General features: G+C 42.6%; 1 protein-coding gene across 11 annotated transcripts in view; it reads left to right on the plus strand.

Annotated features, from left to right (window-relative positions):
- The window catches only part of TLE4 (TLE family member 4, transcriptional corepressor), a 143,298-nt gene extending 129,986 nt beyond the window's left edge, over positions 1 to 13,312 (plus strand). For all 11 annotated transcript variants that reach the window (XM_082694480.1, XM_082694469.1, XM_082694474.1 and 8 more), the window contains 6 exons: positions 4,770 to 5,019; positions 5,941 to 6,188; positions 8,447 to 8,594; positions 9,017 to 9,167; positions 9,508 to 9,584; positions 11,611 to 13,312. In XM_082694480.1, the coding sequence (XP_082550606.1) occupies positions 4,770 to 5,019; positions 5,941 to 6,188; positions 8,447 to 8,594; positions 9,017 to 9,167; positions 9,508 to 9,584; positions 11,611 to 11,718 (982 nt within the window). In that variant the 3' untranslated portion in view covers positions 11,719 to 13,312. The remainder of the gene's footprint in view (positions 1 to 4,769; positions 5,020 to 5,940; positions 6,189 to 8,446; positions 8,595 to 9,016; positions 9,168 to 9,507; positions 9,585 to 11,610) is intronic.
- Positions 13,313 to 25,736: the final 12,424 nt, after the last annotated feature.

A 25,736-nucleotide genomic window follows, 5' to 3' on the forward strand; every position in this document is an offset into this window, starting at 1 on the left:
CCATCAGGAGTATTGGTATTCTGATCCTTGTTTCCTAAGCTCAGAAACTCAATTATTATTGGCTCCTTCTTCACATCTTACTCGTTAAGTCCTGCAGAATTTTACATCCATTGTTACTTTTACTGCCTTCCTTGGGAACTAGCCTGGTTCAGGTCCCCCAGTACCTTGCATCTAGATGATTGGAATCATTGTCTCTTAGTCCTCCTGGCCAACTATATTCCTTGCGATCAAATTTATTGTCAGTTGCCCCAGTTCCCCCTCCAAAAAACCCTTTAGTGAATTCTGTTTGTGGAGTTCTTAGGCTGGCCTTGCAGGCCCTCCCTTTTTACAGCCCTCCCTTTTCTAGCAGATAGACAGCAGTGTGTGTGTGTGTGTGTGTGTGTGTGTGTGTAGTATAAATGTATATATTCCTGATGCATTTGATCAGACTGTGCTCAGGCCAGCTCCTCCAACCACTTAACCCTGGGGTGGTTATTGAACACATGAATTCTTTGTATTAAAACCAGCCCAGGAATTTCCATCAGTGCTCCCCATCCTTCGAGAGCCCTTGCTCTGCTCTTTCTGCCCGCCTCCCCCCCAGATTGTTTTTCCGTCTTCCTCCCTCCTCTGTGAGAATCCCTCCATTCTGCAAAACCCATCTCTAGAACCATGTCACTACTGAGACCTCAGCTTTGTCTTGAACCACCACAGAACTTCCCACTTCTCATATTTCATCTGGTATTGTGGCCACTTCTTTGCTTTTCTCATCAAACTTCCTAGATTAGAAGCTGCTAGTGGGCAAGGCCAGTGCCTTACCTTGTTTTGTGTTCTTAGCATGACGTCTCTATCCATGTGGCTGAGAGGCCTTACCGATCCGTTGAATCGGGTAGAAAAAGAGGAGTTCGTCAAGCCTGGGTTTCTGATTTCTAGAGTCTGGCTTTCGTTACACATTCCAGTACACTTCGCCAGCTACACGTCAGAGTTAGTTGAAATCTGATAAGATTCTTACTAGAGTTTTATTCTTTCCAGTCTTGAGTATCTTACATGTACTAATAGCAAGCAGAGGGCTGCATTACATCCTTAGTGTAAGTAGGCTCTTGACATTCTTGTTAAAGGGGGTTCCAGGAACATAGTAGGTGCTCACAGAGTGCTTTGTGGTTGAGTTGAAGAATATCATATCAAAAACCTCAAAAGAAATCTTGTGTCTGGTTTCTTAACTATTTAAATTCTCAAAGCTCCTTAAAAACCACTTAGTGATACTAGGGAGAAGAGAAGGGATGGCTTTTCAAGTAAATTATCATTAAGAATGTATGACACCATCTAAGTGTGGAATAACCTTCCTCTCCTTTCCTTTAAGATTTAGTCTCATGACCTCTTTCATTGCTAAATCAATTAGCCTTTTTCTCCATCGTCATCCTTCAGAATCTCAGCCTTTCTCTGAGACCATTGCTGCCTTCCCCTCCTTGCCTGATTGGCACCTGGTTCTCTCCCCAAGGAACCCCCTCCACCTGCAGCTCTCTGAGGGGGTGCCCCTTGGTTTGTTTCATATCCTTAAATCTTCAAAGCCAGTGATGGGTGATAAAGGCTGTGTCATCCTCCCCACCCCTCTGCCGCCCCCACCACCAGTCTTTTCTAGAACTGAGCTCCTTTATCTTTTTGTGAAAACGCTGGCTCTTTCAGGCTTGTGTCATGGATTCTACCTACCCTTACGCCTTGTTGGGGGATTTCCTTTTTATTAAAGACTTGGCACTGACTTAGGGTCTTCCTCCTTGGAGCCACCCTCATTCCACAGGAGTCTGGTGTTCACAAGGTCAGCCCCCAGTAACCCTGTCATGGGGCTTGGACCCCTGTAGCTGTGGACCACTGCTTGGCCAGCTGTAGCTGTCCTTGACTGTTTAAAAGGCTCACAAGGAAGGATCTCGTCCCCTCCCCCCTCACTTTGTCACTTCCAGAACCCAGGTGACCCATCCAGCACAGCCTTCTCTGCTTCCACCCAGCCGGAGTGATCTTTAGAACCACACATCTGTTCCCAGCTGTCGGACTGTCTCCCAGGCACAGACCTCCTGTCTAGGCTCCTCTTCCCGTTCTGTCACCTCCAATCCATTCTTCACCCAGCAGCCAGAATAGCACTTTAAAACATGAACTGAATCCTGTTATTCCCTGCCGAGAAGTCCCAGTAACTTCCCACTCCACCCAGGATAATGTGCATTCCTCATCACGGCCCACCAGGGCTTTTCCCCGCTGCCCGCCCTCTGTCTCTCCAGCCTGCCCCTCGCCACTCAGTACACACTAGTGTTCTCACTTGTTTCTGCTTTAGGGACTCTGCATTGTTCCTCTACCTCCACATTCCACATCCCCCCCCCACCCCCTCACCCCCAATGTGTACCAGGGCCTGCGTCCTTTCATCTTGTCTCTTCTCATATGGTACCCCAGACCTGTGCCGCGTGCGTGCGTGTGGGGTGTGTGTGTGTGTGTGTGTGTGTGTGTGTCTTGCCATCTGATGGGGATCTGAGGTTACTTATTTTTCTGCTTATATATGGTATTTGCTTTCCCTTCTAGATGTTGACCCTGGAGGATAGAGACTTTGTTCACCCCTGATTTCCCAGCATCTTTGATAGTACCAGGTTCAGAGTAGGCATTCAATAAATAGTTTCTGACTAAATGGATACCAAACGTTCTGTCTCACTGTGTCCTTCGTATTTGCCATGCCCCGCCCCTTCACACCATCTTGTCTTTGTATCGAAGCCCCATTGCCTCACCCTGTCAAATCCCACAGTACCGGGCATGTCCACTGTTCATCATGTTGACCTTCTGACACTGTTATATTTATTTATGTGATTATCTCACTAATCAGTCTGCCCCTCGACCTACCTGCTGCCTACTCCCACAGGCTGTAAACTCAGGAGAACCAGGGATGCAGGGTTTGTTTGTTTTTCTTCTGTTGTAACCCCCGTTCTACAAATATGGTGCTTGGCACACGGGGATACCCAAGAAATTTGTGTTGAATCGTTGAATCTCTTAATACGTTGTCAAATGATTGACCATCTTCTCCTATCTCTGGACTTGCCGTCTCTCTCAATCATCTGTGTCTCTGACTGCTCTTGCTGGAGGGTCCTTAGATGTAAGCAGCCCCCCAAATCCTGCGTTTGTCCCCTCACTGTATGATCTGCGATGGCATTACTGCTCTGCTCCCTTAGCTTCCACTCTCACTTCTTAGTCAAGAAGCGCACGTTGTCTTTCTAACCTAACCTCTCACCTGAGTCACAGTACTCTGCTTACTGTTGAACTCTTTGGATTCCCAGCTGCCCTTAAATTAAAGAAAACCAAACCAGTTAGCTCCTTGAGTGTGTAGCTTTTGGTCATGCTTCTCTGTCTCTTCACTAACATGTTGTCCCCCTGAATCACGTGGGTTCTGAGCCTGAGAGCCCTCCTTCCCACCTCTCCCGGGTCACCGGTTCAGTGTGTCTCCCAAGTCCTATTGATTTGACCGAGGACATGTCTTCTGTCTCTTGTCTCCCGAGCTTCCGCCTCCTTCCCCGCCAGCAGGGCCACGTACCACGTTTCTGCTACGGGCTGGGCCTCTGCTTCTCTGTTGTTACCGAGAAGGAAAATGCCCTCCGCTATCTGGCACCACGTCTTCCACGGCCACATACTGCATCATCCCTCCTGGGGACAGTTGGGAGGGTGATGAGGTCCTTAGTAATGGGACGAGTTTTGATGAATGTGGCTAGCCTGTAGCTTTTTGCATTAAGGTGCCATAAACTGTTTTGATTCTAAAACTTCCCTGAGAGGTCCAAGCTCCAGTCCTTTGTGCACCCACAGATGCTTTCCCTTGGTATGTCTTTCCCAAACTTCGTCCTATAAACAGAGCACATTCCAAAGCTTCATGCCAAAGCAGAATGACATAATTTCCAAAATGGGCTATTGCCCATGATAGAAGACAGGCCCAGCTCCCTGTCCCCACCCCGTGCATCACACAGCCTCACTGATGTGTCCACCCTGACTTCAGCACCCTAAGAATAGAGATCTCGAGGGAGATGTTCGAACGGAAGTTGCATTTAGAACCAAATGTTTTCATAAGTGTAGAACTTTCCTTGGAGATGAACTGGAGTTGGAGCTGATGATAGGCACTTATAGGTGGGCCTTTGGGGTAGTCACACAGGACGCCTTTACAGGTCCTAATTTCATCAGGAATTACTTGCATTAATGATTTTCAAGTCCGATAGGACTTATTGTGGTGCGTGTGCTGGGGTCACAGCTGTCGTTTCACTGTGGGCCTAGAGACTCAACTCCTTGGAGCTTGATCGTTTTGACTCATTGATCTCCATTAGTAAATCACTTGATTGGCGTGAATTCATATACAGGCAGAAATAGTATCACAGGCTTCTGGGTCACCCAAAGTAGAAAACAGAGCAAGTTTGCAGAGTGTCCTGAATATACTAGGTTGGCTTTACTAGATAGATACTATACTAATGTTGACTTTCTTATTTAATTCTCTGTGAAGTGTAGGTAGCATTCTCTCCCTTTGAAAGATGAGAACTGAGGTTCAGAGAGGCTCAGTGACTACTTAATGCCACACACCAGTTAGTGAAGAGTCGACCTGACATTTGATCGTAGGTCTAGCTTCTGAAAATTAGGTTTTCTCTTTTGTACCAGGTAAATTTGACTTACTTGCAAATTATAAAGTTACACTGAAAAAGTTTTCTTTCTCATCTCCTCACACTGATCAGTTAACTAATGTTTTTCACCTTCCGCTCCTACTTTTCCTTCTTCCCACTGCACTACCGTAGAGCGTACTCCTTCCACGTCACCGCAGACGGCCAGATGCAGCCTGTCCCTTTCCCCCCCGACGCCCTCATCGGACCCGGAATCCCCCGGCACGCGCGCCAGATCAACACCCTGAACCACGGGGAGGTGGTGTGCGCGGTGACCATCAGCAACCCCACGAGACACGTGTACACGGGCGGCAAGGGCTGCGTCAAGGTCTGGGACATCAGCCACCCCGGCAACAAGAGCCCCGTCTCTCAGCTCGACTGTCTGGTGAGCGAATGTGGAGGCACCTTCATTCAGAAAACGGGATGGAATAGTGAGAGACTTGGTTGAACGGGCAACACATGGAATTGATTCCAAGTGGGTAATTGTCTTCGGTGGTTTGTGGTCCTTCATGTGGAGAGTGCAACTTTCATGAGTCCTGCCCAATTCGTGGGCACAGGCTCACTACCCGTTTTCCGGTCTGATAAAGGAGTATAAGAAACGTTAAAAGCCCAGGAGGGCTTCTGTGAGAGCACACCTCTCGGTCTGTCACATGGTGACATTACCAAAGTAACGTCCTGCTTTCTGCGCAGACAGTAGACTATTCCCTTGCCTATGTCTTGGGCGTTTGTCCTTCCATCATTTATAAAACTTCTGCTGGACATTCTTCCTTAAACCAGCAGTGGAATTTCTGCTGCTCCACAATGTTAGGTTGGTTTAACATATTTGTTGTACACAACATTCCCAGACCCTCACGTTGAAAGGACCTTTTTTCTCACTCCCCCTCCCTTAATATTCCTCGAACAAATTTTGCCTCCAGTTGATGCTGCTTGATCAACCACTGCTGCCCAGGACTCGTGCGCTCCTGCGTTGGGGTGTTTGTGTGTGTGTGTGTGTGTGTGTGTGTGTGTGCGCAAATGAGTCAGGCAGCTGGGTGATTTGGTTGGTGGTGGTGGGAGTTGGGTCTAGATCTTTGCATTTTCATGCTAATTAAGATTAAATATCTCAGCACTAAATTTGTAGATCAAGTTTAAGTACTTCCCTAATTTCATGTAATTTTCTAGCATTAATCCACTTTATCATTGTCATAAGTAAAAATGGCTCATTAAAACCAGGAGGGAACACAATACTTTTATGGATTTCTGCTCTCGTGTTAATGCTGTTTTCCTTTCCTCATGAGTGATCTCTTGATGGTTTTTGTCTCTACAGAACAGGGATAACTACATCCGTTCCTGCCGATTGCTCCCTGACGGTCGCACCCTCATCGTGGGAGGGGAGGCCAGCACTCTGTCCATCTGGGACCTGGCGGCTCCGACCCCACGCATCAAGGCAGAGCTGACGTCTTCGGCCCCTGCGTGCTACGCTCTGGCCATCAGCCCCGACTCCAAGGTCTGCTTCTCGTGCTGCAGTGACGGTAACATCGCCGTCTGGGACCTGCACAACCAGACGCTGGTGAGGTGGGTCAGCAAGATCCCTGCCCAGGGCACGCGAGGGAGCCGATTTTACCACTCTGTGCCAAAGAGCTGTGTGTGTCTAAAACAATGAAATAGAATTCTACTAAAATGTGTTAGGAACAGGCTCATTTGAAAGGTGGCTAGAGGGCGCCTGGGTAGCTCAGTTGGTTAAGTGACTGCCTGCAGTTTAGGTTATGATCTGAGTCTCCTGGGATTGAGTCCCGCATCCGGCTGCCTGCTCAGCAGGTGGCCTGTTTCTCCCTCTCCTCCCTGCTCCTGCCCTCTCGCACTATCTCTGTCTCAGAAACAAATTACTGATGTAAAATCTTATTTTCTGCCTTTGAACTTTTGAACTTACCAAATGAGGGGTTGTTCTCTTTCTTTGTTTTGTTTTTTTTTTTTTTTTGGACATTATCCTAAGCATCACTGATTTGGGTTTTTAAAAAAAAAATGAGGTCATTTTTACATAATTAATGTACATCATGTTCCCATGACCTCATGAGCTCGTTAGACGTCTATAATTTGCCATCTGCACTTGCTAACCAGCCGTCACTGTCGCTAGACACTCCCCAAGAAGATTCACAGCACCAGGGCAGTGTCCTCCATGCCACGTGTATCCCACATGTGCCTTCTGTCAGTAGATCATCTCTGAACCCCTGCTACGGGCCTCAGCATTGTGCTTCACTCTGAAATGGTCTAGATTATCTGTAATCCCACCATTAAGGATGGGTCGATGCACTGAGATGTCTGTTTAGAAGTGAAATTATATGGCATTGGTGTTGGTAGATAATGCCCTGAAATGAGTCTCCAGATGTCAGCACCCGAGAGAGCAGGAAGTATGAGGTATGATTTGCTGAAGGGTGTGAGAAGGTTGTAATCCGGCCTAGCCGCAAGTCAAGGGGAGTATGTAAGGAGAAGAGGCCTCTACTGGCCATCTGTCAGATATTTTTTGCAGGACTGAGCTCTATGCATGATTCCAAAAATAAAGTGGTCATCATTTGTTTCATCTTGGGTAAGGCTCTTACGAGGAACTGCTTCTAATCTCTTCTTTTCCCAGTGTCTTTTGTACATTCTGCCAGCTCCTGGAACAGCTGAGCCACACTGAGTTTCTTTCCATGTGCCTTACTTGAGAGCATAGCCTTTTTGTGGTCTTGCACAGCCTGCTACAGTTGCATAACTGCGCACTGGCAAAATTTGCTCTGTGACTCCTGTGGCCATCCCCATAGCTTTTGTAGAAAGGAACATATAACATGCCTTACCTCCTCTTAAACCCTTTCCTTCATATTACAATGATAAAATCAGTCTTAGATGTATTTTTGATTAGTTCATATACATATAGCTGTGTGTTTTCTTTTATTTCAGTTGGAGATCTTTTTTCCCTTTGGTTATATCAGTTGTTTTTTGGTATGACAGTCAAAGACCCCTAAGTGTTCAAAAATAAAAAGTGTAAGAAATTGAACCTCTCAGTTAAACCTGAATCTCTCTATGAATATGCTTTCTTAGTTGAATAATTAGAAAACACAGTAAACCTAATCTGTAAGACCTACAATGAAACTGATCCCTGAGAAGTTCTCAATTTTTTTTTTTTTACTGAAGTACAATTAACATTGAGTGTTATTGTAGTTTCAAGTGTACAAAATCATGATTCAGCAAGTCTGTGCATGACTCAGTGCTCATCACCACAAATGTACTTTTAATTCCCTTCATCTCATTCACCCATTCTCCCACCACTTCCCTTCTGGTAACCATCAGTTTGTTCTTTGTATAAGTCTGTTTGTCTGTCTCTTTTTTTCTTCATTTGTTCATTTGTTTTATTTCTTAAATTCTTACAGATGAGTGAAGTCATATAGTATTTATCTTTCTTTGACTTATTTCAATTAGTGTTATACTCTGTATTCATCCATGTTATTGCAAATGATAAGCACTTACTCTTTTTTATGGCTGAATAATATTCCATCTTATATGTATACCACATCTTCTTTACCCATCTATCAATGGACACTTGGGCTGCTTCCATATCTTGGCTATTGTAAATAATGCTGCAGTAAACATAGGGGGGCGGACATCTTTTCAAATTAGTGTTTTCCTTTTCTTTGGGTAAATACCAGTCATGGAGTCACTGGATCTTATGGTAATTCACCTTTTAATTTTTTATAGAACTCCACACTGTTTTCCACAGTGGCTGCACTGACGAGCTCGGAATTGAGTTCACATAAAAACTAACTTTTTTAAGGTTTTCCCTCTGTTTTGACATTTTTCAGGCAATTCCAGGGCCACACAGACGGGGCCAGCTGTATTGACATTTCTAACGACGGCACCAAGCTCTGGACGGGCGGCCTGGACAACACGGTCAGGTCCTGGGACCTACGCGAGGGGCGGCAGCTGCAGCAGCACGACTTCACCTCACAGGTACAGGTGTGGGCCCGGGACACTCCAGAAGACACAGTTTTGTGATATACATGACAGACTATACCATGTGACAAAGTCCCTTTTGACTCTGGGTTAAATAACTCAGTTCTGTCAAAACACAGTAATGTGTATTAAAGGATTAGAAAAAAATCTCATTTATAAGCTTTTAGCAGGTTTTTCCTGCAAAGACCATTACTTTGTATTCTTTGAATTTTGCCTAATTGATTCATTAAATGATATTGTGCAGATAGATGTATGTGTTACTTGGGCATCACCCATTTGGCTGTGATTTCTTCTTATATAATTGGAATCATCTAGACTTCCTTCACAATTTAAATAGTATCCTCAGAAGAAGCAGTACCTCCTGCGAGAGGCAGCGTTTCTTCTCTAGGCACCATCACTCTGAACTGTTCCACTCGTAGATCTTTTCTCTGGGCTACTGCCCAACCGGAGAGTGGCTGGCTGTGGGGATGGAGAACAGTAACGTGGAAGTGCTGCACGTCACCAAGCCGGACAAATACCAGCTGCATCTCCACGAGAGCTGCGTCCTGTCGCTCAAGTTTGCCCATTGTGGTAAGCAGCCCCCTCCCGTCTGTATCCTGTCCGTGACAGTCCACCCCCTTTGCCCTCCCGCGGATGCGTCCTCACTCCACTCCTTTGGTTTAGTAACTTGTCCCTCTTCCAAAGTACATATGTGCCTGCGTCTCTAATGCCATGTGCCGATCCACTTACCATTGTTGGAAGGATGAATGACTCACTAAATCTAGGACAGTGAGCTTTATGTTTCCAGTGAAAAGAAACTTTTGTTGCAAATTAGAAGAGTTTTCCATGAATAGTTTGTGCGCTATAAAGCAAATCTCTGGTATCTGACACAGTAACACAAACAAGACCTTTTTCCAAACTGTTTCTGTAGGCAAATGGTTTGTAAGCACTGGAAAGGACAACCTTCTGAATGCCTGGAGAACACCTTATGGGGCCAGTATATTCCAGGTAACACTTGTCCAGCTTCCGTCTAGTGCGTGCTCCCTGCATGGCGATGGTTTACCCAGAGTCTCTCTGTGCATTCTGTCAGATCAATAAGGCTCCTGAGTGTCCTCGGAGGTAGGGCAAGAGAAGACTACCTTGCCTGAGGGAGGGTGGTGTCACAGCCCCACAGTGTGGAGCTGGGGGGGTGACCTCCGGTTCTCTTCGACCCAGGGCCGAGACACTGCCCATCGCACTAACCAGCTTTCCGTGCCTCAGTCCCATGTATACGTTAGAGTTTTTGCATCCTCTGTGATTTGTGTGTGTGTATTGTGTCTTTAAAGTGCTTCTATTTAAAAACGTTGAGCATTTTGCCTGAATATTCCTATTAGTATTGTTATTTCTTTGATTTTTTTTTTTTCCCCAAAGAAGTGTTGTGGAAAGTTTAGTAAATCTTAATTAATTTCAGAAATGTTTATTCTTACTGACTTAGTGGTACTTAATGTGTAGTGTGTGAAATTATTTGTAGGAGGACCAAATGGTAGATGTGATCAACATGGGCACACTCATCGTCTCTGTGCTCTCCCTGGCTGGAATGTGGAAATTTCACAGGCAGTTTAAAGAACACTTCTCTTTTTTAACCTATACTTGGGATGTTATTTTTTAGATGTGCTTTTTTTTTTTAAGGGACAACAACAGATTTGCAGTTTCCTTGAGCGTAGTATTATGTCATCATAGAGTAGATCAACGCATAATACAAAAATACATATATTGAGTGAAAATACTGTGCCAGGTAATCGATAGGACACAAGTAGCTGATTATTGCTGTCATGAAATTTATAACTGAATGTAGTATACATTGTTAATATTATGGGTCACAACCTTTCTGGTGGTCCCAAAAAGGACTGGGAATAAAAAAAAGGAAATCTATAATCTTAGAGTGGCTCTTTTATAGTAAGCATAAAGTGTTGTATCTTTTGTGTATATTGGATTGTGAAGTAAAATGGATTAATTACAGGTTACAGTCAATTGGGACGCCTGGGTGGCTCAGTCAGTTAAGCCGCTGCCTTTGGCTCAGGTCATGATCCCAGGATTCTGGGATTGAGTCCCACATTGGGCTCCTTGCTCAGCGGGGAGTCTGCTTCTCTTTCCATCTCTGCCTGCCACTCTGCCTGCTTGTGCATGCGCTCTCTCGCTCTCTCGCTCGCTCGCTCTCCCTGACAAATAAATAAAATCATTAAAAAAAAAAATACAGGTTACAATGAAAAAAGTTTGAGAAACACTGGCCGTAGGTTAGCTTCTGCACATCAGGTGTTAATTTTTTAAGTCTTCAGAGTTCTGGTTAAAATCCTGCAGCATTCATTCATTTAGCACAGTTCAGTTCAAAGTTGACCTTGATCTCCTTGTGGTTGGTGAGTTGAGCATGGTATCCAGGACTCTTAAGTATGGAACATTTCTCCTTCTAACTGTTGAACTCCTCCCTACTTGGAGATATGCATTCTTTTTTCACACAGGAGAATTGGGCTTTCTATTAGAAATATTTTTACATTCCCAATTTCAAAAAATGTAGTGTTTTCCACGACATTTTCCACTTGAACTCTGAGGCAACTCTCTTGAGGTAGCAGGCAGGTAAGCGGTCCTGACCTGTTTGTAAGATAGGAGTTTCACCAGGGTTAAGTGACCGGTCTGGTGTTCCACAGCCCGACCTCCAAGCCATCTGACGGAAGTGGGGAATGCTAAGAACACTCTGCTCTTACCTGTCTGGAGAAGAGGGTTCGAGACCAGGCCTTACTTCTTCAAAACATGTGCTTATACAGCTGGCTTGCCTGCCACCTGATGTCCCCATTGCAGGAGCCTGTAGGCTAGCGTGGTGAGGTGTCCCTAGAGTGTCCTGGGCCTCGCCATTTTGAGGGAGGGCCGGGACTGCCTTGCCTGGCGGGCTGCTCCTGTTTGGACAACAGGTCACCTTCACGCTTGTTTTTACTTTGTCGTCCAGTCCCACCTCATGGGTTTTTCTTTCAGTAGGTAACATTTGTATTTGTTTCTTTCCTAGTCCAAAGAATCCTCATCGGTGCTTAGCTGTGACATCTCTGTGGATGACAAATACATTGTCACTGGCTCTGGGGATAAGAAGGCCACGGTTTATGAAGTTATTTATTAAGGACAAATCTTCATGCGAACTGGACCCCTTCTCCTTGTAGCACTTTGTTCTATCATCCTCTTCCCCCCGCATCTAAAACCAAGGATTTCAGATACTCATTGCAGTTGTGGAGTTTAATCCCATCTCTTACCCCCACTTCCTCCCTTGCTATTGAATTGTGAATACTCATTAAGAACCTGTGATACCAAATCTTCAGCGCTCTGCTTGGAAGAACATGGAATTACCACACTTAACAGTGACGGAATCTTTAATTATGTATTATATCTGTAATATATTTATTTTGTTTAAAGAAGGCTTTCTAACTTTGACTGAATAAAGCTGTCTGCTCCTGCATTGATAATGAAGATGCGTTGTATTTGATACCCCTCCCCCCCTTTTTTTGGCAAAGGAGGGGAAAGGGAGGTTTAACATAATTGATGAAAAATGTCACTAAATGTAGACTAAGGACTGTATAGAGATGTGAAATGTATAATTACATATGGAAGCAATATGTTGCTGTGTTGTTAGATTTTTTGTTTTGTTTTGTTTTCTACTTACTTTAAATGTTTGGAAATTTGAACAATTAGAACATGACAGGCCACGTCGTATTCATTTGAGTCTATCTGGACAACTTTTAACCAATATATCTATAGCTTTAGACTCTATTTGATAAAAGTAATTGGACTTTTTTTTTCATTTTTGACTTGTTGACAAGTGTCTTTGTACTAAGTTTTTAATTCCTTTTTTTAATGTATTATAGACAGATGAACAAATTAAATTTGGCCTAAAGAGAGAACTTAATCCCTTCTGGATATTTTTGCCACGTTTCTTTACAAACGGAGATGTATACCTTTGGGCAGTTTTGTCATTACGAGAAATTACAGGCTATTTTTTGGCATGTTCTTTGGGAACTGCGCGGATTCAGGGGAGGAGTCCTCCTGCTGTGCAAGTCAAGTCTTTTACAAAATGAGGACAGCAGAGGAGACTTGCAAGGACCTCCCTCTGAAAACCAGAAAGAATGGACTCTCACCTGGGATGAGGACTTGCTTTCTTTACCTCCGGTTCTTTCCCTGTCTTAGTTGGATGTCCCCGAAATGGACACAGGCTGTGCCATTGTGCCGGAAACATTGTGTTATCTTTTATGTTGTTGTTGTTGCTGTTCAACTATGATATGTGACTCCTTTTTTTTTTTATTATTTTTTTGTTTGAATGCTTTAAAAATCTTTTTAAGTCTGTGGATCTGCTGATGTACAGTGCCTTTGCTGCTATGGATCAAAATCAAGAGAACTGTGTAGATAAACTTTATTGTGTAAGTAGAAAATTACTTAATTTCATACTAGAAACGGATGGATGCTGCAAGTTGAAATGGACTGTCCATTGACGTTCCTAATGTGGTAGCAGAAAAAAAAAAATGGTGTCTTAAGTGCTTAGTGTTTGATGTCATTAACAGTTTCGTAAAACTCTACAGTGTAGAAAGATTTTGATACTAAACTGTGCATTGTACATAGTTCTAATGCATCGTATTGACCACCAGTACTTCTATAATGGTAGATTGTTTGTGCATTCAGACTTTTAAGCATTAAACATAAATAACTTCTAGTATGCTTATTTCTAATTCTTTGTTTGGCTGGCTTTCATTTTTGTCTGACTGTACCACTCCCATATACTAAAAATTACTAGCTTCATTCAAGGGAGACTGGTGTTAAAGTCACATGGGCTTTGTTATTATTGCGTTTTTAGTTTTGTTTTTATTTTCATTTGGCAGGAACTAGAAGGGAGAGCAGAGGGAGGTTAGCAAGGACAGGTTGTACCAAACACTTACCGAGTGCCTCTTCAGTTTGTAAAACGACTGTATCAGAAAGTCGTCACGTTACTCAGATGCTTTAGGGCTGCACTGTTCGGTGTGGTTGCACTAGCTATTTGTGGCTATTTAAATTTAACTCTACTAAAATTAGTTTTAAAAAAATAGATTTATTAGTCACACTAACTGCATTTCAAGTATTCAGTACCTGCATATGGCTAATGGCTACCATATTGGACAACTCAAATTTATAGAACACATCCAGCATCACAGAAAGTTCCATGGGAGCAGTGCTGCCTTAGAATTAGCTTCTACACACCGTTTCTCGCCATTTGGGTTTGGGAAACATGTCAAGTGGAATACCCTGGAGTTGTTGAACGCATGAAGCCCAGTGCGCTGCTGCTGGTGGGGTGTGTAAAGATTGAGTCTAAGAAGGTGCTTAAAGAATTCTAAATACCCAAGACTTGAAAATCTGTCATTTTAAAGGATGCACCCGGTAGAAAGAAGGCTGGGGTTGGGGGCTATGGTCTGGGGTGTGCTCAGTGCTCAGCTGTAAGACACACTAACTCTTTAGCATTGACTTTTCAGCGGTGTGCACCAGTGGGGTTGGAAGCTGCACTTCATGTGTGAGTACTGTGAACGCTACTACTTCAGACGATTTTAAAGGATTCTTAACTCAGTATCTGTGCATCCTTACCAAAATGTCTTTAAAGGTATAGGGATTTGGAGTTGAAAACAATCATTTGGTATAAAGAATATGACACTGGCACCATGTTTATATGTCCAGAGGGAGAATGTGCCTGCCTTAGGGAGATGGAATTCCCCGTTGGTGCCTGGTGGTCAGATCTCTTTAGGAAGATCCAACATTGGCCGTTGAGATGAATGCTTATATAGACCTAGCCTTTTAAAATTAATGGGTATCAATTTCCTCTCATTGCCAAGGTTTTATCAGATTAGATTTTTATGTCTTTGATATAAATCCCAGACCTAGATTGATCTACACAAAAATCTTGATGTTGTAATTATAACTTGGTTTACGATAGTTTTTGCTCCAAGTATGGTCTCTCAGAATTCAGAACGACAAAGATAGGAATCAACCGGAACCAGAGTTGACTTGTTCCAGTCAAAGAACACTGGTGTATGACTGGAAGAGTGACTCACATGAAACTACCAAGAAGTACAAACTCAGATTGAGGAAGCCATCAAGACTTTCCTAAGAGAAGCAGATAAAATGTAGAGTGACCAACTCCAAGGTCTTTCAAGTGTTTACAGATACACATCTCCCTGGGGCCAGGACTTAGCAGGGTGGTTTCCTGTCTAACTAGCTGCCAGAGGTCCAGCCTTGTCTTGGAGGGTGTATGCTAAAACAACCGTAACCCTGTAACACCTACCATGGCTAGGAATTATGCAGCCATGAGATACAGAACCATCTTGTAGCCACGAAATTCTAAGACCTTACAGCCAAAAGCAGGGGAAATTGATAACCCCCCAGTTAGAAGGCAGCATTCTAGAAAGAGATGTAGTATACACATGAACAGCTAGACCATCAGTGATACCCTCAACTACCAACTGGGCTGTTTGCTTCCTCAGTCCAGATGATCTCAGCAGAGTTGTATCACCTGGAAACAAAACATCCAACTTGAGTATTTGTCATTTGTTATTTTTGGCAGTTGTAAGGAAATTGTACTGGAATTCCTTGCCCAGCATCAAGACATTATAAAGTTATAAAGATGTAGGTACCAAAAAAAATAATAAGCCTTCATGTTCTTGAGGCTCATTTGCATCGCTGTCTAGCTCCTGGGCAACCTGTAGAGTGGCATTCAACAGTGACCTCTGGGTCCTGCCGACCCTCACCAGTAGAAGCAGCGCCTCACAACCAGCCCATTTTTCTGAGCTAATTGTGTTTATTTGCCTGTCAATTAATTCCAGCTTTCACTCAGAGCTGACAATGGAAATGTTTTCGCTCTGTTTTAGTAACCTGAGCACATCAGGAAACCTCTCATGTATCACTCTTTTTAACAACAGTGCCACCATAATGGTAGGAACTCTCATTCATTATAAGCCACCACATCTTATTTTAGTTGGGTTTGGGTTTTTGGCAGCAGTGACAGAATCTTTTGGGTCCCAGATAGGAATTAGCAGGGGGGTTGGTCTCTGGTTCACCTCTCTCCAGGGAAGGAAATATCCTGCTGCAATCTTAGGTGTTTGGCATGTAGGGAAGGAGAATTCCTGTGGGGCTGCCTTTAGACTGGAAGAAAATAAAAAATAGAAGTGTTTTCACAAAAAATCGCCCCGTTTGGTCTCACAGCAGTACAGACAGGCTGAGTGCCAGAATACTGAGTTTACATAAAAGCGCACGTGGGATCAAAGAAGAAAATCAATTACCCAAATGCCTTATCTCTCAAGGGGGACAAGCTGACCTGAACCCCAAGGCTCCAGACTTGGGGGTTGGACTTCTGTGCTATCTGCCCACCGTGGCAGATTTGGGAGTGTTATGGATACCCGCCTTGCTACTCTCCGCTCCTTAGTTTCCTACAAGTTACCCAACTTGGGAATTCAGCATCACAGAAACTTGAAAACTTAATCACATGCCATCTTTTGAGTTCCTTATAATGTGTCTACTGTGGACTGTGGTACATACAAGGCAAAAGCCCACTTTTGGCCACGTAGACTTACTCAAGCGGGACCCTGGGCATCTTACTGCCTCCTGAATTCAAGTGACATCATGGCTTAATGAGAACATTCATAACTAACAAGCTTTTGTTATTTTGGAAGAAGACTTAAATTCACTTAAATGTCATGCTTTAATTGACTTGAGCCCAGCAAAACTAACCCACACCAGAAGGTATTTGTGAACTATTAGGATTTTGAGAATTTAGGCAGTAAGTGTTTGGACTCTAGGTGTTCAAACACCCAAGTGGTTTTTAGAGGCCTAGCATTTTCCCACAGAGACCTCATAAGTAGGGCTAGTTGGCCATTTCCCAACCTAGTAGGTATCTCCATAGCTGTTTCCAAAAAACTACTGCCGAGGTAGTATCCTGGCCATACCTTGTGTCATGTGGCGGAAAGTATGAGTTGAGCTGGACATTTTGTTCTCCCAGGAGACTGGGAGGAAGCAGGAGAATTAGTCATAGTGAGATCTTAGTCAAAGATCCTGCTGCTTCCCTTGGGCTCATAAAGGCTCCAGCAGAGAAGACTAAGGCAGAGCATGTGCCCTTCCTCTTTATAAAGACAGAAAGAGGCACCAGCAGGAGCCATCGTCAGAGATGGAGTGAGACCCCTGGACCGCCATACATCAAGCAGAAGAGTTTTCCTGAGGACAACTTGCTGTTATTTGAAGCACTTCAGTCGGACACCTCATCACCTAAAGAGTTGAGAACTTACCCCTATCCATCTCAACATCTATGAAGTCAGCTTTCAGCATCGTGATTCTAATGTGGAGAAGTCTGGTGTGACTGAGAACAAAGCACGTTCCCCCAAAAGCCTGTTAGCCTTTCCCAGGGGAATGAAAACAAGTGTCTGGAGTGATTGAAGAAATCATCAGTTAAACTTCGTTCTCAAGTCTCCTTCAGATATTAATAGCCCCTTTTGTTTTTCCTCCAAGTAGACAATCACTGTTAATGAAATGTGATTTCAGGGTTTATGGCTGAGTCAGGAAATTCAACATTGAGTTAAAACACCGACGATCAGTCAACCCCACCGCACCTACATCTTTAGGCCTCAGCATTTTTGTGGAACAAGAACAGCCTTCTGGGCACAAACTGGTTATGAAGGTTACTCTGAGGACAAAAGCCGTGGTTTATAGACACTTATTCCTGAGCTGTGGTCTTAAAAATAAAGCGTAATAAATAAAGCACCCCTAATGAGAATCGTAGTGGTGGCTCAAGTTGCTTAAAAGTGAAGGACGTGGTGTGAATCTCTCAAGGGCATGCTTGCTTTCATGTTGAGGGGCTTGGCTAAGGTGGTTGGTCTGGGCCTACCTAGCTCTGCTGACATCCCTGCCCCCCCAATTCCCCCAACTCCAGGCCATGTGAGTGGCTTTGAGCCAGGAGTACCAAATGAAATTGCGTTCAACTGCTTCAGGCTTTTGGCAGACAGCGTTTACTTGAGTATGTGCTTTCCTTACTGAAGATCTGTTTTCATATGAGTTCCAGAGAGGAGTGTTATGATGGAGTCTTTTCATATTGCGATTAGGTTTGCAAAAGTCGTGTGAGCTTGTAACCTGACCGCAGGGATGGAGAAGGTAAGGCAAGTTGGTGTTTGAGCTTATATAGATTTACCTTACCTCCCATGCTCCTGCCTGGACCCCAAAACCCCCCACAAAGGCACATCCATCTGTGGATAGATGCCTACCCATTGTTTTTGAGGGTGTGATGCAAGCGAGAGACTTCTTTTCCTGCCACCTCGCTGATGTTGCTCTACCAAGTTTTATCTTTTTAAGAATTTCCCCATTTTTTGCTGTGAATGATTTTATGGCATCATGATTTACTTCAGTCGGCCAACTTTTTCAGAAAATGAAAAAGCCCATGTGGTTTAATTTTCCAAATGACCCTGCCTCAGAATCATCCTATCAGGAGCACCTGGGTGGCTCAGTGGGTTAAAGCCTCTGCCTTGGGCTCAGGTCATGATCCCAGGGTCCTGGGATCAAGCCCCGCATCAGGCTCTCTGCTGGGCAGGGAGCCTGCTTCCCTTCCTCTCTCTCTGCCTGCCTCTTTACCTACTTGTGATCTCTGTCTGTCAAATAAATAAATAAAATCTTAAAACACACACACATATCAGAAAGATCATATAATTGCCTTTCTCTGTTTAACTTATTTCACTTAGCATAATACCCTCTAGTTCCATCCACATCATTGCAAATGCCAAGATATGGGGGGTTTTGATGGCTGCATAGTATTCCATTGTGTGTGTGTGTATATATATATATATATACACACACACCTATATATAAAATATTAAATCTATATATTAAATATTAAATTAAAATTTTTATATTATATTATATTATATATATATATATGTATATGTATTTACACCACATCTTCTTTTTTCCATTCTTCTGTTGATGGACATTTAGGTTCTTCCCATAGTTTGGCTATTGTGGACATCACTGCTATAAATCATTGGGTTCATGTGCCGCTTCAGATCACTACATTTGTATCTTTACAGTAAATACCTAGTAGTGTGTTGGGTCATATGCTAGCTCTATTCTCAACTTTTTGAGGAGCCTCCATACTGTTTTCCAGAGTGGCTGCACCAGCTTGCATTCCCACCAATAGTGTAGGAGGGTTCCCCTTTTTCTGCATCCTCGCCAATATCTGTCGGTTTCTGACTTAATTTTAGCCATTCTGACTGGTGTGAGGTAGTATCTCACTGTAGTTTTGATTTACATTTTGCTGATGCCGAGTGATGTTGAGCACATTTTCAGGTGTCTGTTGGCCATTTAGATGTCTTTTTTGCAGAAATGTCTATTCATGTCTTCTGCCCATTTCTTGATTGGATTCTTTGTTCTTTGGGTGTTGAGTTGGATAAGTTCTTTATAGATCCGGGATTCTAGCTCTTTATCTGATATGTCATTTGCAAGTATCTTCTCCCATTCTGTCGGTTGTCTTTTGGTTTTCTTAACTGATTTCTTTGCTGTGCAAAAGCTTTTGATCTTGATGAAGTCCCAATAGTTCATTTTTGCCCTTGCTTCCCTTGCCTTTGGCGATGTTTCTAGGAAGAAGTTGCTGCAGCTGAGGTTGAAGAGGTTGCTGCATGTGTTCTACTCAAGGATTTGGATGGATTCCTGTCTCACACTGAGGTCTTTCATCAATTCAGAGTTTATTTTTTGTGTGTGGCATGAAGAAATGGTCCAGTTTCATTCTTCTGCATGTGGCTGTCCAACTTTCCCATCACCATTTGTTGAAGAGACTGTCTTTTTTCCACTGGACATTCTTTCCTGCTTTGTCGAATATGAGTTGACCATAGAGTTGAGGGTCCATTTCTGGGCTTTCTATTCTATTCCATTGATCTATGTGTCTGTTTTGGTGCCAGTCCCATTCTGTCTTGATGACAGCTTTGTAATAGAGCTTGAAGTCTGGGATTTTGATGCCACCAACTTTGGTTTTCTTTTTCAACATTCCTGTGGCTATTCTGGGTCTTTTCTGGTTCCATATAAAGTTTAGGATAATTTGTTCCAGTTCTTTGAAAAAAAAAAAACTGATGGAATTTTGATACAGATTGCCTTAAATGTGTAGATTGTTTTGGGTAGCATCAACATTTTCACAATATTTGTTCTTCCAATCCATGAGCAGGGAATGTTTCTCCATTTCTTTATGTCTACCACAATTTCTTTCATGAGTACTTTATAGTTTTCTGAGTTCAGATTCTTTGCCTCTTTGGTTAGGTTTATTCCTAGGTATCTTATGGTTTGGGGTGCTGTGGTAAATGGGATCGACTTCTTAATTTCTCTTCCTTTGGTCTGGCTCTTGGTATATAGAAATGCAACTGATTTCTGTGCATTGATTTTATATCCTTTACTAAATTCTTGTATGAGAGCTAGCAGTTTTGGAGTGGAGTCTTGGGTTTTCCACATAAACTATCATACCATCTGCAAAGAGTGAGAGTTTGACTTCTCCTTTGCTGATTCGGATGCCTTTTATTTCTTTTTGTTATCTGATTGCTGAAGCTAGTACTTCTAGTACTGTGTTGAATAGCAGTGGTGATAGTGGACAGCCCTGCTGTGTTCCTGACCTTAGGGGAAAAGCTCTCAGTTTTTTCCTGTTGAGAATGATAATCGCTGTTGGCTTTTCATAGATGGCATTGAGGATATTGAGGTACATACCCTCTATCCCTACACTGTGAAGCATTTTGATCAAGAAAGGATGCTGTACTTTGTCAAATGTTTTTTAGCATCTATTGAGAATATCATATGTTTTTTGTTCTTTCTCTTATTAATGTTTTACATTGATTTGTAGATGTTGAACCAACCTTAAAGCCCAGGAATAAATCCCACTTGGTCATGGTGAATAATCCTTTTAAGGTACTGTTGGATCCTATTGGCTAGTACTTTGGTGAGAATTTTTGCCTCCGTGTTCATCAAGGATACTGGTCTGTAATTCTCCTTTTTGATGGGGTCTTTGGTTTTGGGATCAAGGTAATGCTGGCCTCACAAAATGAGTTTGGGAGTTTTCCTTCCATTTCTATTTTTTGGTACAGTTTCAGAATAGGTTTTAATTCTTCTTTAAATGTTTGGTAGAATTCCCCTGGAAAGCCATCTGGCCCTGGGCTCTTGTTTTTGGGAGATTCCTGATGACTGTTTCAATCTCCTTACTGGTTATGGGTCTGTTCAGGTTTTCTGTTTCTTCTTGGTTCAGTTTTGATAGTTTATATGTCTCTAGGAATGCATCCATTTCTTCCAGATTGTCAAATTTGCTGGTATATAGTTGCTCATAATAGGTTCTTATAATTGTTTGTATTTCTTTGGTGCTGGTTATGATCTCTCCTCTTTAATACATGGTTTTATTAATTTAGGTCCTTTCTCTTTTCCTTTCAATAAGTCTGGCCAGGGGTTTATCATTCTTATTAATTCTTTCCAAGAACCACCTACTAGTTTCATTGATTTGTTCTACTGTTCTTCTGGTTTCTAGTTCATTGATTTCTGCTCTGATCTTTATTATTTCTCTTCTCCTGCAGGGTTTAGGCTTTCTTTGCTGTTCTTTCTCTAGCTCCTTTAGGTGTAGGGTTAGATTGAGTTCTTGAGAACTTTCTTGTTTTGTTTTGTTTTTGTTTTTTCAAAGATTTTATTTATTTATTTGACACAGAGAGAGAGATCACAGGTAGGCAGAGAGAGAGGGGGAAGCAGGCTCCCCACTGAGCAGAGAGCCTGATGGGGGGCTCGATCCCAGGACCCTGAGATCATAACCTGAGCCAAAGGCAGAGGCTTTAACCCACTGAGCCACCCAGGTGCCCCCTTTCTTATTTCTTGAGAAAGGCTTGTATTGCTATATACTTTCCTCTTCTGACCACCTTTTCTGTGTCCCAAAGATTTTGAACAGTTGTGTATTCATGAAATTTTTAAAAATTCTTCTTTAATTTCCTCATTGACCCATTCATTCTTTAGTAGAGGAAAAGTAGAGGAAAGCTGGAAAGAACTCAACATGGAGAACTCCATGATTGAGAACTCCATGTTGAGTTCTTTCCAGCTTTCCTCTTGTGGTTGAGTTCTAGTTTCAAAGTACTGTGGTCTGAAAATATGCAGGGAATGATCCCAGTCTTTTAGTACCCGTTGAGACCTGGTTTGTGACCCAGGATGTGATCTGTTCTGGAGGATGTTCCATGTGCACTAGAGAAGAATATGTATTCTGCTGTTTGGGGAAGAATATTCTGAATATATCTGTGATGTCCATTTGGTCCAGGGTGTCATTTAAAGCCTTTATTTCCTTGTTGATCTTAGATGATCTGTCCATTTCAGTGAGGGAGGTGTTAACATACCATACTATTATTGTAGTATTGTAGATGTGTTTCTTTGATTTTGTTATTAATTGGTTTATATAATTGACTGCTCCGATGTTAGGGGCATAGATATTTAAAATCATTAGATCTTCTTGCTGGACAGACCCTTTAAATATGCTATAGTGTCCTTCCTCATCTCTTATTATAGTCTTTGGCTTAAGATCTAATTTATCTGATAGAAGGATTGCCACATCAGTGTTCTTTATATACCTATTAGCATAGGAAATTGTTTTCCACCCCCTCACTTCAAATCTGGAGGTCTCTTTGGGTCTAAAATGAGTTTTTTGCAGAGAGTGTATTGATGAGTCTTAATTTTTTTATCCATTTTGATACCCTGTGCCTTTTGATTGGGGCATTTAGCCCATTTACATTCAGGGTAACTATTGAAAGATATTAATTTAGTGCCACTGTATTGCTTGTAAGGTGATTGTTACTGTATATTATCTCTGTTCCTTTCTGGTCTGTTACTTTTAGGCTCTCCCTTTGTTTAGAGGCCCCTTTTCAATATTTCCTGTAGGGCTGGTTTGGTGTTTGCAAATTCCTTTATTTTTTGTTTGTCCTGGAAGCTTTTTATCTTCCTGTCTATTTTCAATGAAGCCTAGCTGGATATAGTATTCTTGGCTGCATGTTTTTCTCGTTTAGTGTGCAGAATATATCATGCCATCTTTTTTTGAGGTGAGTTTTTATGCCTTGTCATTTTATCCAGGTAAGAATAGATGAATGAGAGAGAACAAAATACTAAAAAGGTAGTAAGGATCCCAGAAAAATATACACTAACCAAATCTGAAGAGACCCAAAACTGTGTGTGGTGGTGGGGAATGGGTGGAGAAAGGAGAAAAGAAAAAGAAAAGGATTAAAAAATATATATGTATATACATGTACATATTATTTTATATATATATTGGGTTAACAAATAGAGCCACACACTTGATTTTGGGTGTATTTTGGTCTGTTAGAACAAACTGCCTCCCAACATTTTAAGGAAAGAAAGAACACACGCGCGCACATACACACACACACACACACACACACACAAATAAGGGTAAATATGATGAAGGGATGGAATATGACTGTAAAGATGAAAATCAAAAAGAGATTCTAAAAAAGGAATTGATAAGTTGGTTGAAAAAAGAATTTAAAAAAAAAGGAAAGAATGTGATCAGGCTGGAACCTAGAACAAAGGCATGCACTAGACTTAGGGTATATTTTAATCTGTTAGAAGAAACTGTATCCCAAATTTTAAAGAAAGTATAACCCATATGTATACAAAAAATAAGGTTAAATATAATGAAAGGATAGAATATGACCATAGCAATGAAAATTAAAAAAAAAAAAAGATTTGTATAAAGGTATTGATAAGGTAAAATAGTTTTTAAAAAGTTAAAATAGGACAGAGGAAAATTTTTTTAAAAATAGAATAAGAAAAAAAAATTAAAAATTTAACTTTGAAAGACTACAGAATCATGGGGAAAATAACCATGAATTCTCTATGCTGTATTCCCATTGCTCTTAAGTTTAGCCGTTCTCATTGATTGGTGAACTTGGTCTTGGCTGGATGTTCTTGCTGATCTTCTAGGTGAGGGGCCTGTTGCTGTGATTCTCAAATGTCTTTGCCCAAGGCAGAATTGTACCACCCTTGCCAGGAGCCCGGCTAAGTCATCTGCTCAGGTTCACTCTCTGAAGCTTTTGTTCCCTGAACGCTTCCGGCAAAGCTCTGGAGAACAGGAATGAAGATGGCGGCCTCCCAGTCTCTGGCCCAGAGGAGCTGCGAACTTGGGGCCACACTCCTAGTGCGCCCTCAGAGAAAAGCAGTCAGTCTTTCCCGTCTCCCTGGTCTCTGGCTGCCCTCTGAGCTCACCTAGCCTGTGACCAAGCGCTTCTGTCTCTGGCACACAGACCTCTTTGGAGTCTCCAAACCCAGAAGATTCCTGCTACATGCTTCAGCGCTGCTTCTTCTGCAGGAAGAAGGAGGAGGTCTCCCTAGATCTGCCATTTGTGGGTTCCCTCCTCGAAGAGCAGTGGCCTGACTGTGCTGCGTATCACCACAGTTTAAGGTAACCCCAAGCTGAGAGCTCACTCCTCGCCCCGTCTCTGTAGCCGGCTTCCCCGCTCCGATACCTGGGAGCTCTGCTGCACTCAGATACCCCAGTCTTTCTGTGACCCCACAGGTCCTGAGACCACACTATCACCCCAAGGACTCTACCTCCACTTAGCCTCTGGAGGGACATCCCTCAGTGGGGCAGACTTCTAAAAGTCCCCATTTTGTGCTCTCCCATTCCACCACTTGCTGGGAGCCGGCCTCTCCCCACACAGTCTCTCCTCTGTATTTGGCCTCAGATTCACTTCTCTGCATGTCCTACCTTCCAGAAAGTGGTTGTTTTCTGTTCCCAGAATTGGTGCTCTTCTCTTTGATCTCCTGTTGAGTCTGTAGGCATTCAGAATGGTTTGATAACTGTTTACTGAACTCCTGAGACCTGAGGAGGTCTTGTACTCCTCTGCCATCTTGCTCCTCCCCCCTTATATTTAAATGTTATAACTTTTTTTTTTATTTTTGATATTACTTTGATAATATGCTGTGAATTTTTTCTTTTTCTTTTCCGTTTTGCCTCGTTTTCTTTATCTTTAGAGAGCACTTCACGGTAGGCGCAATAGTCTTGTTTGAAAGGTGGACCACATGGGAAGATTTTCTTTAATCAAAGATTACTCGTGTGTATTTTGATTCCTGACCTCATGAAGGCCCAGCCATGGTGGTTAAAGCAGAATTGTTTACAGCCATGTGAAAATTATACTGAGATAGCAGGGGTCCTGCCCACAGGATTGATTAAGCTGCAGGGCAAAGGACACAGGTTGCTAGAAATCTTGATAACCACTATTCTGGGTCCATGAAGGCATTATGATCCACTGCTCTAGATTGGGGAAAGTTTGATTATGTAACCTGGGCACTTAATATCACAGGCCTGTATTAAAAAGCTCAATTCTCTCAACTGCCAAGAAAAGAATTCTTAGGGAATTCAGAGAAATGATTTTGTAGAGTTTTAATTAAGATCTCATCACAGAGCTTGGACCAGTTAAGTGACTATCTGAATTGCTTTCCTGTGGAAAAAAATGAGGGCTTCCAGAGTCCACACCAGGATACAGAGCTCTTTGGACAAGCCCATAATTGGTTCCCTAGAGGAGAACGGGGCGGCAAGGACTGTTTTAGGTGTTTTCAGGGTCAATCTTTAAGGATGTTGCCAAACTATAATCCTGTTCATCTGGTCTCTTAAAAATCTTTCCTGAAATCCCCAACAGTCCAGGGAGGTATCACCATGTCTGGAATTGAACACGGATACCATACTTACGTCTATCTTTGGAGATGATTATCCACAATGCTAGCCCAGACTTGTAGGCTCAGAAGGTAGTAATAAATGGTAGCTCTCCCCCTGATTGATTCACCCACCTCCCCTCACGTTGTTAGATAAGACAGCATTTCTGGTGGATATTTGCACTCAGAACTATTATTGGACTAATTCATATGTGTAGAAATTCCCATATAAAATGTGGCAGTAATCAAGCAGTTTGGTAACTGTGTTGAACAAAACAATATTTGTATAACGTTTTGTAATGCAGATGGAAGAAACTTTTTAAAAAGGGTATCCAGGTTTTATTCCACTAGGAGCATATCTTAATGTCCTAGCAAATGCACAGCCCATCACACGTGTGTGGTTCCCCATACTAAAGGGATATGGATAGGAAATTTTGC

The sequence above is a fragment of the Mustela nivalis genome, assembly GCF_964662115.1.
Source record: "Mustela nivalis genome assembly, chromosome: 13".
Classification (NCBI taxonomy): domain Eukaryota; kingdom Metazoa; phylum Chordata; class Mammalia; order Carnivora; family Mustelidae; genus Mustela; species Mustela nivalis.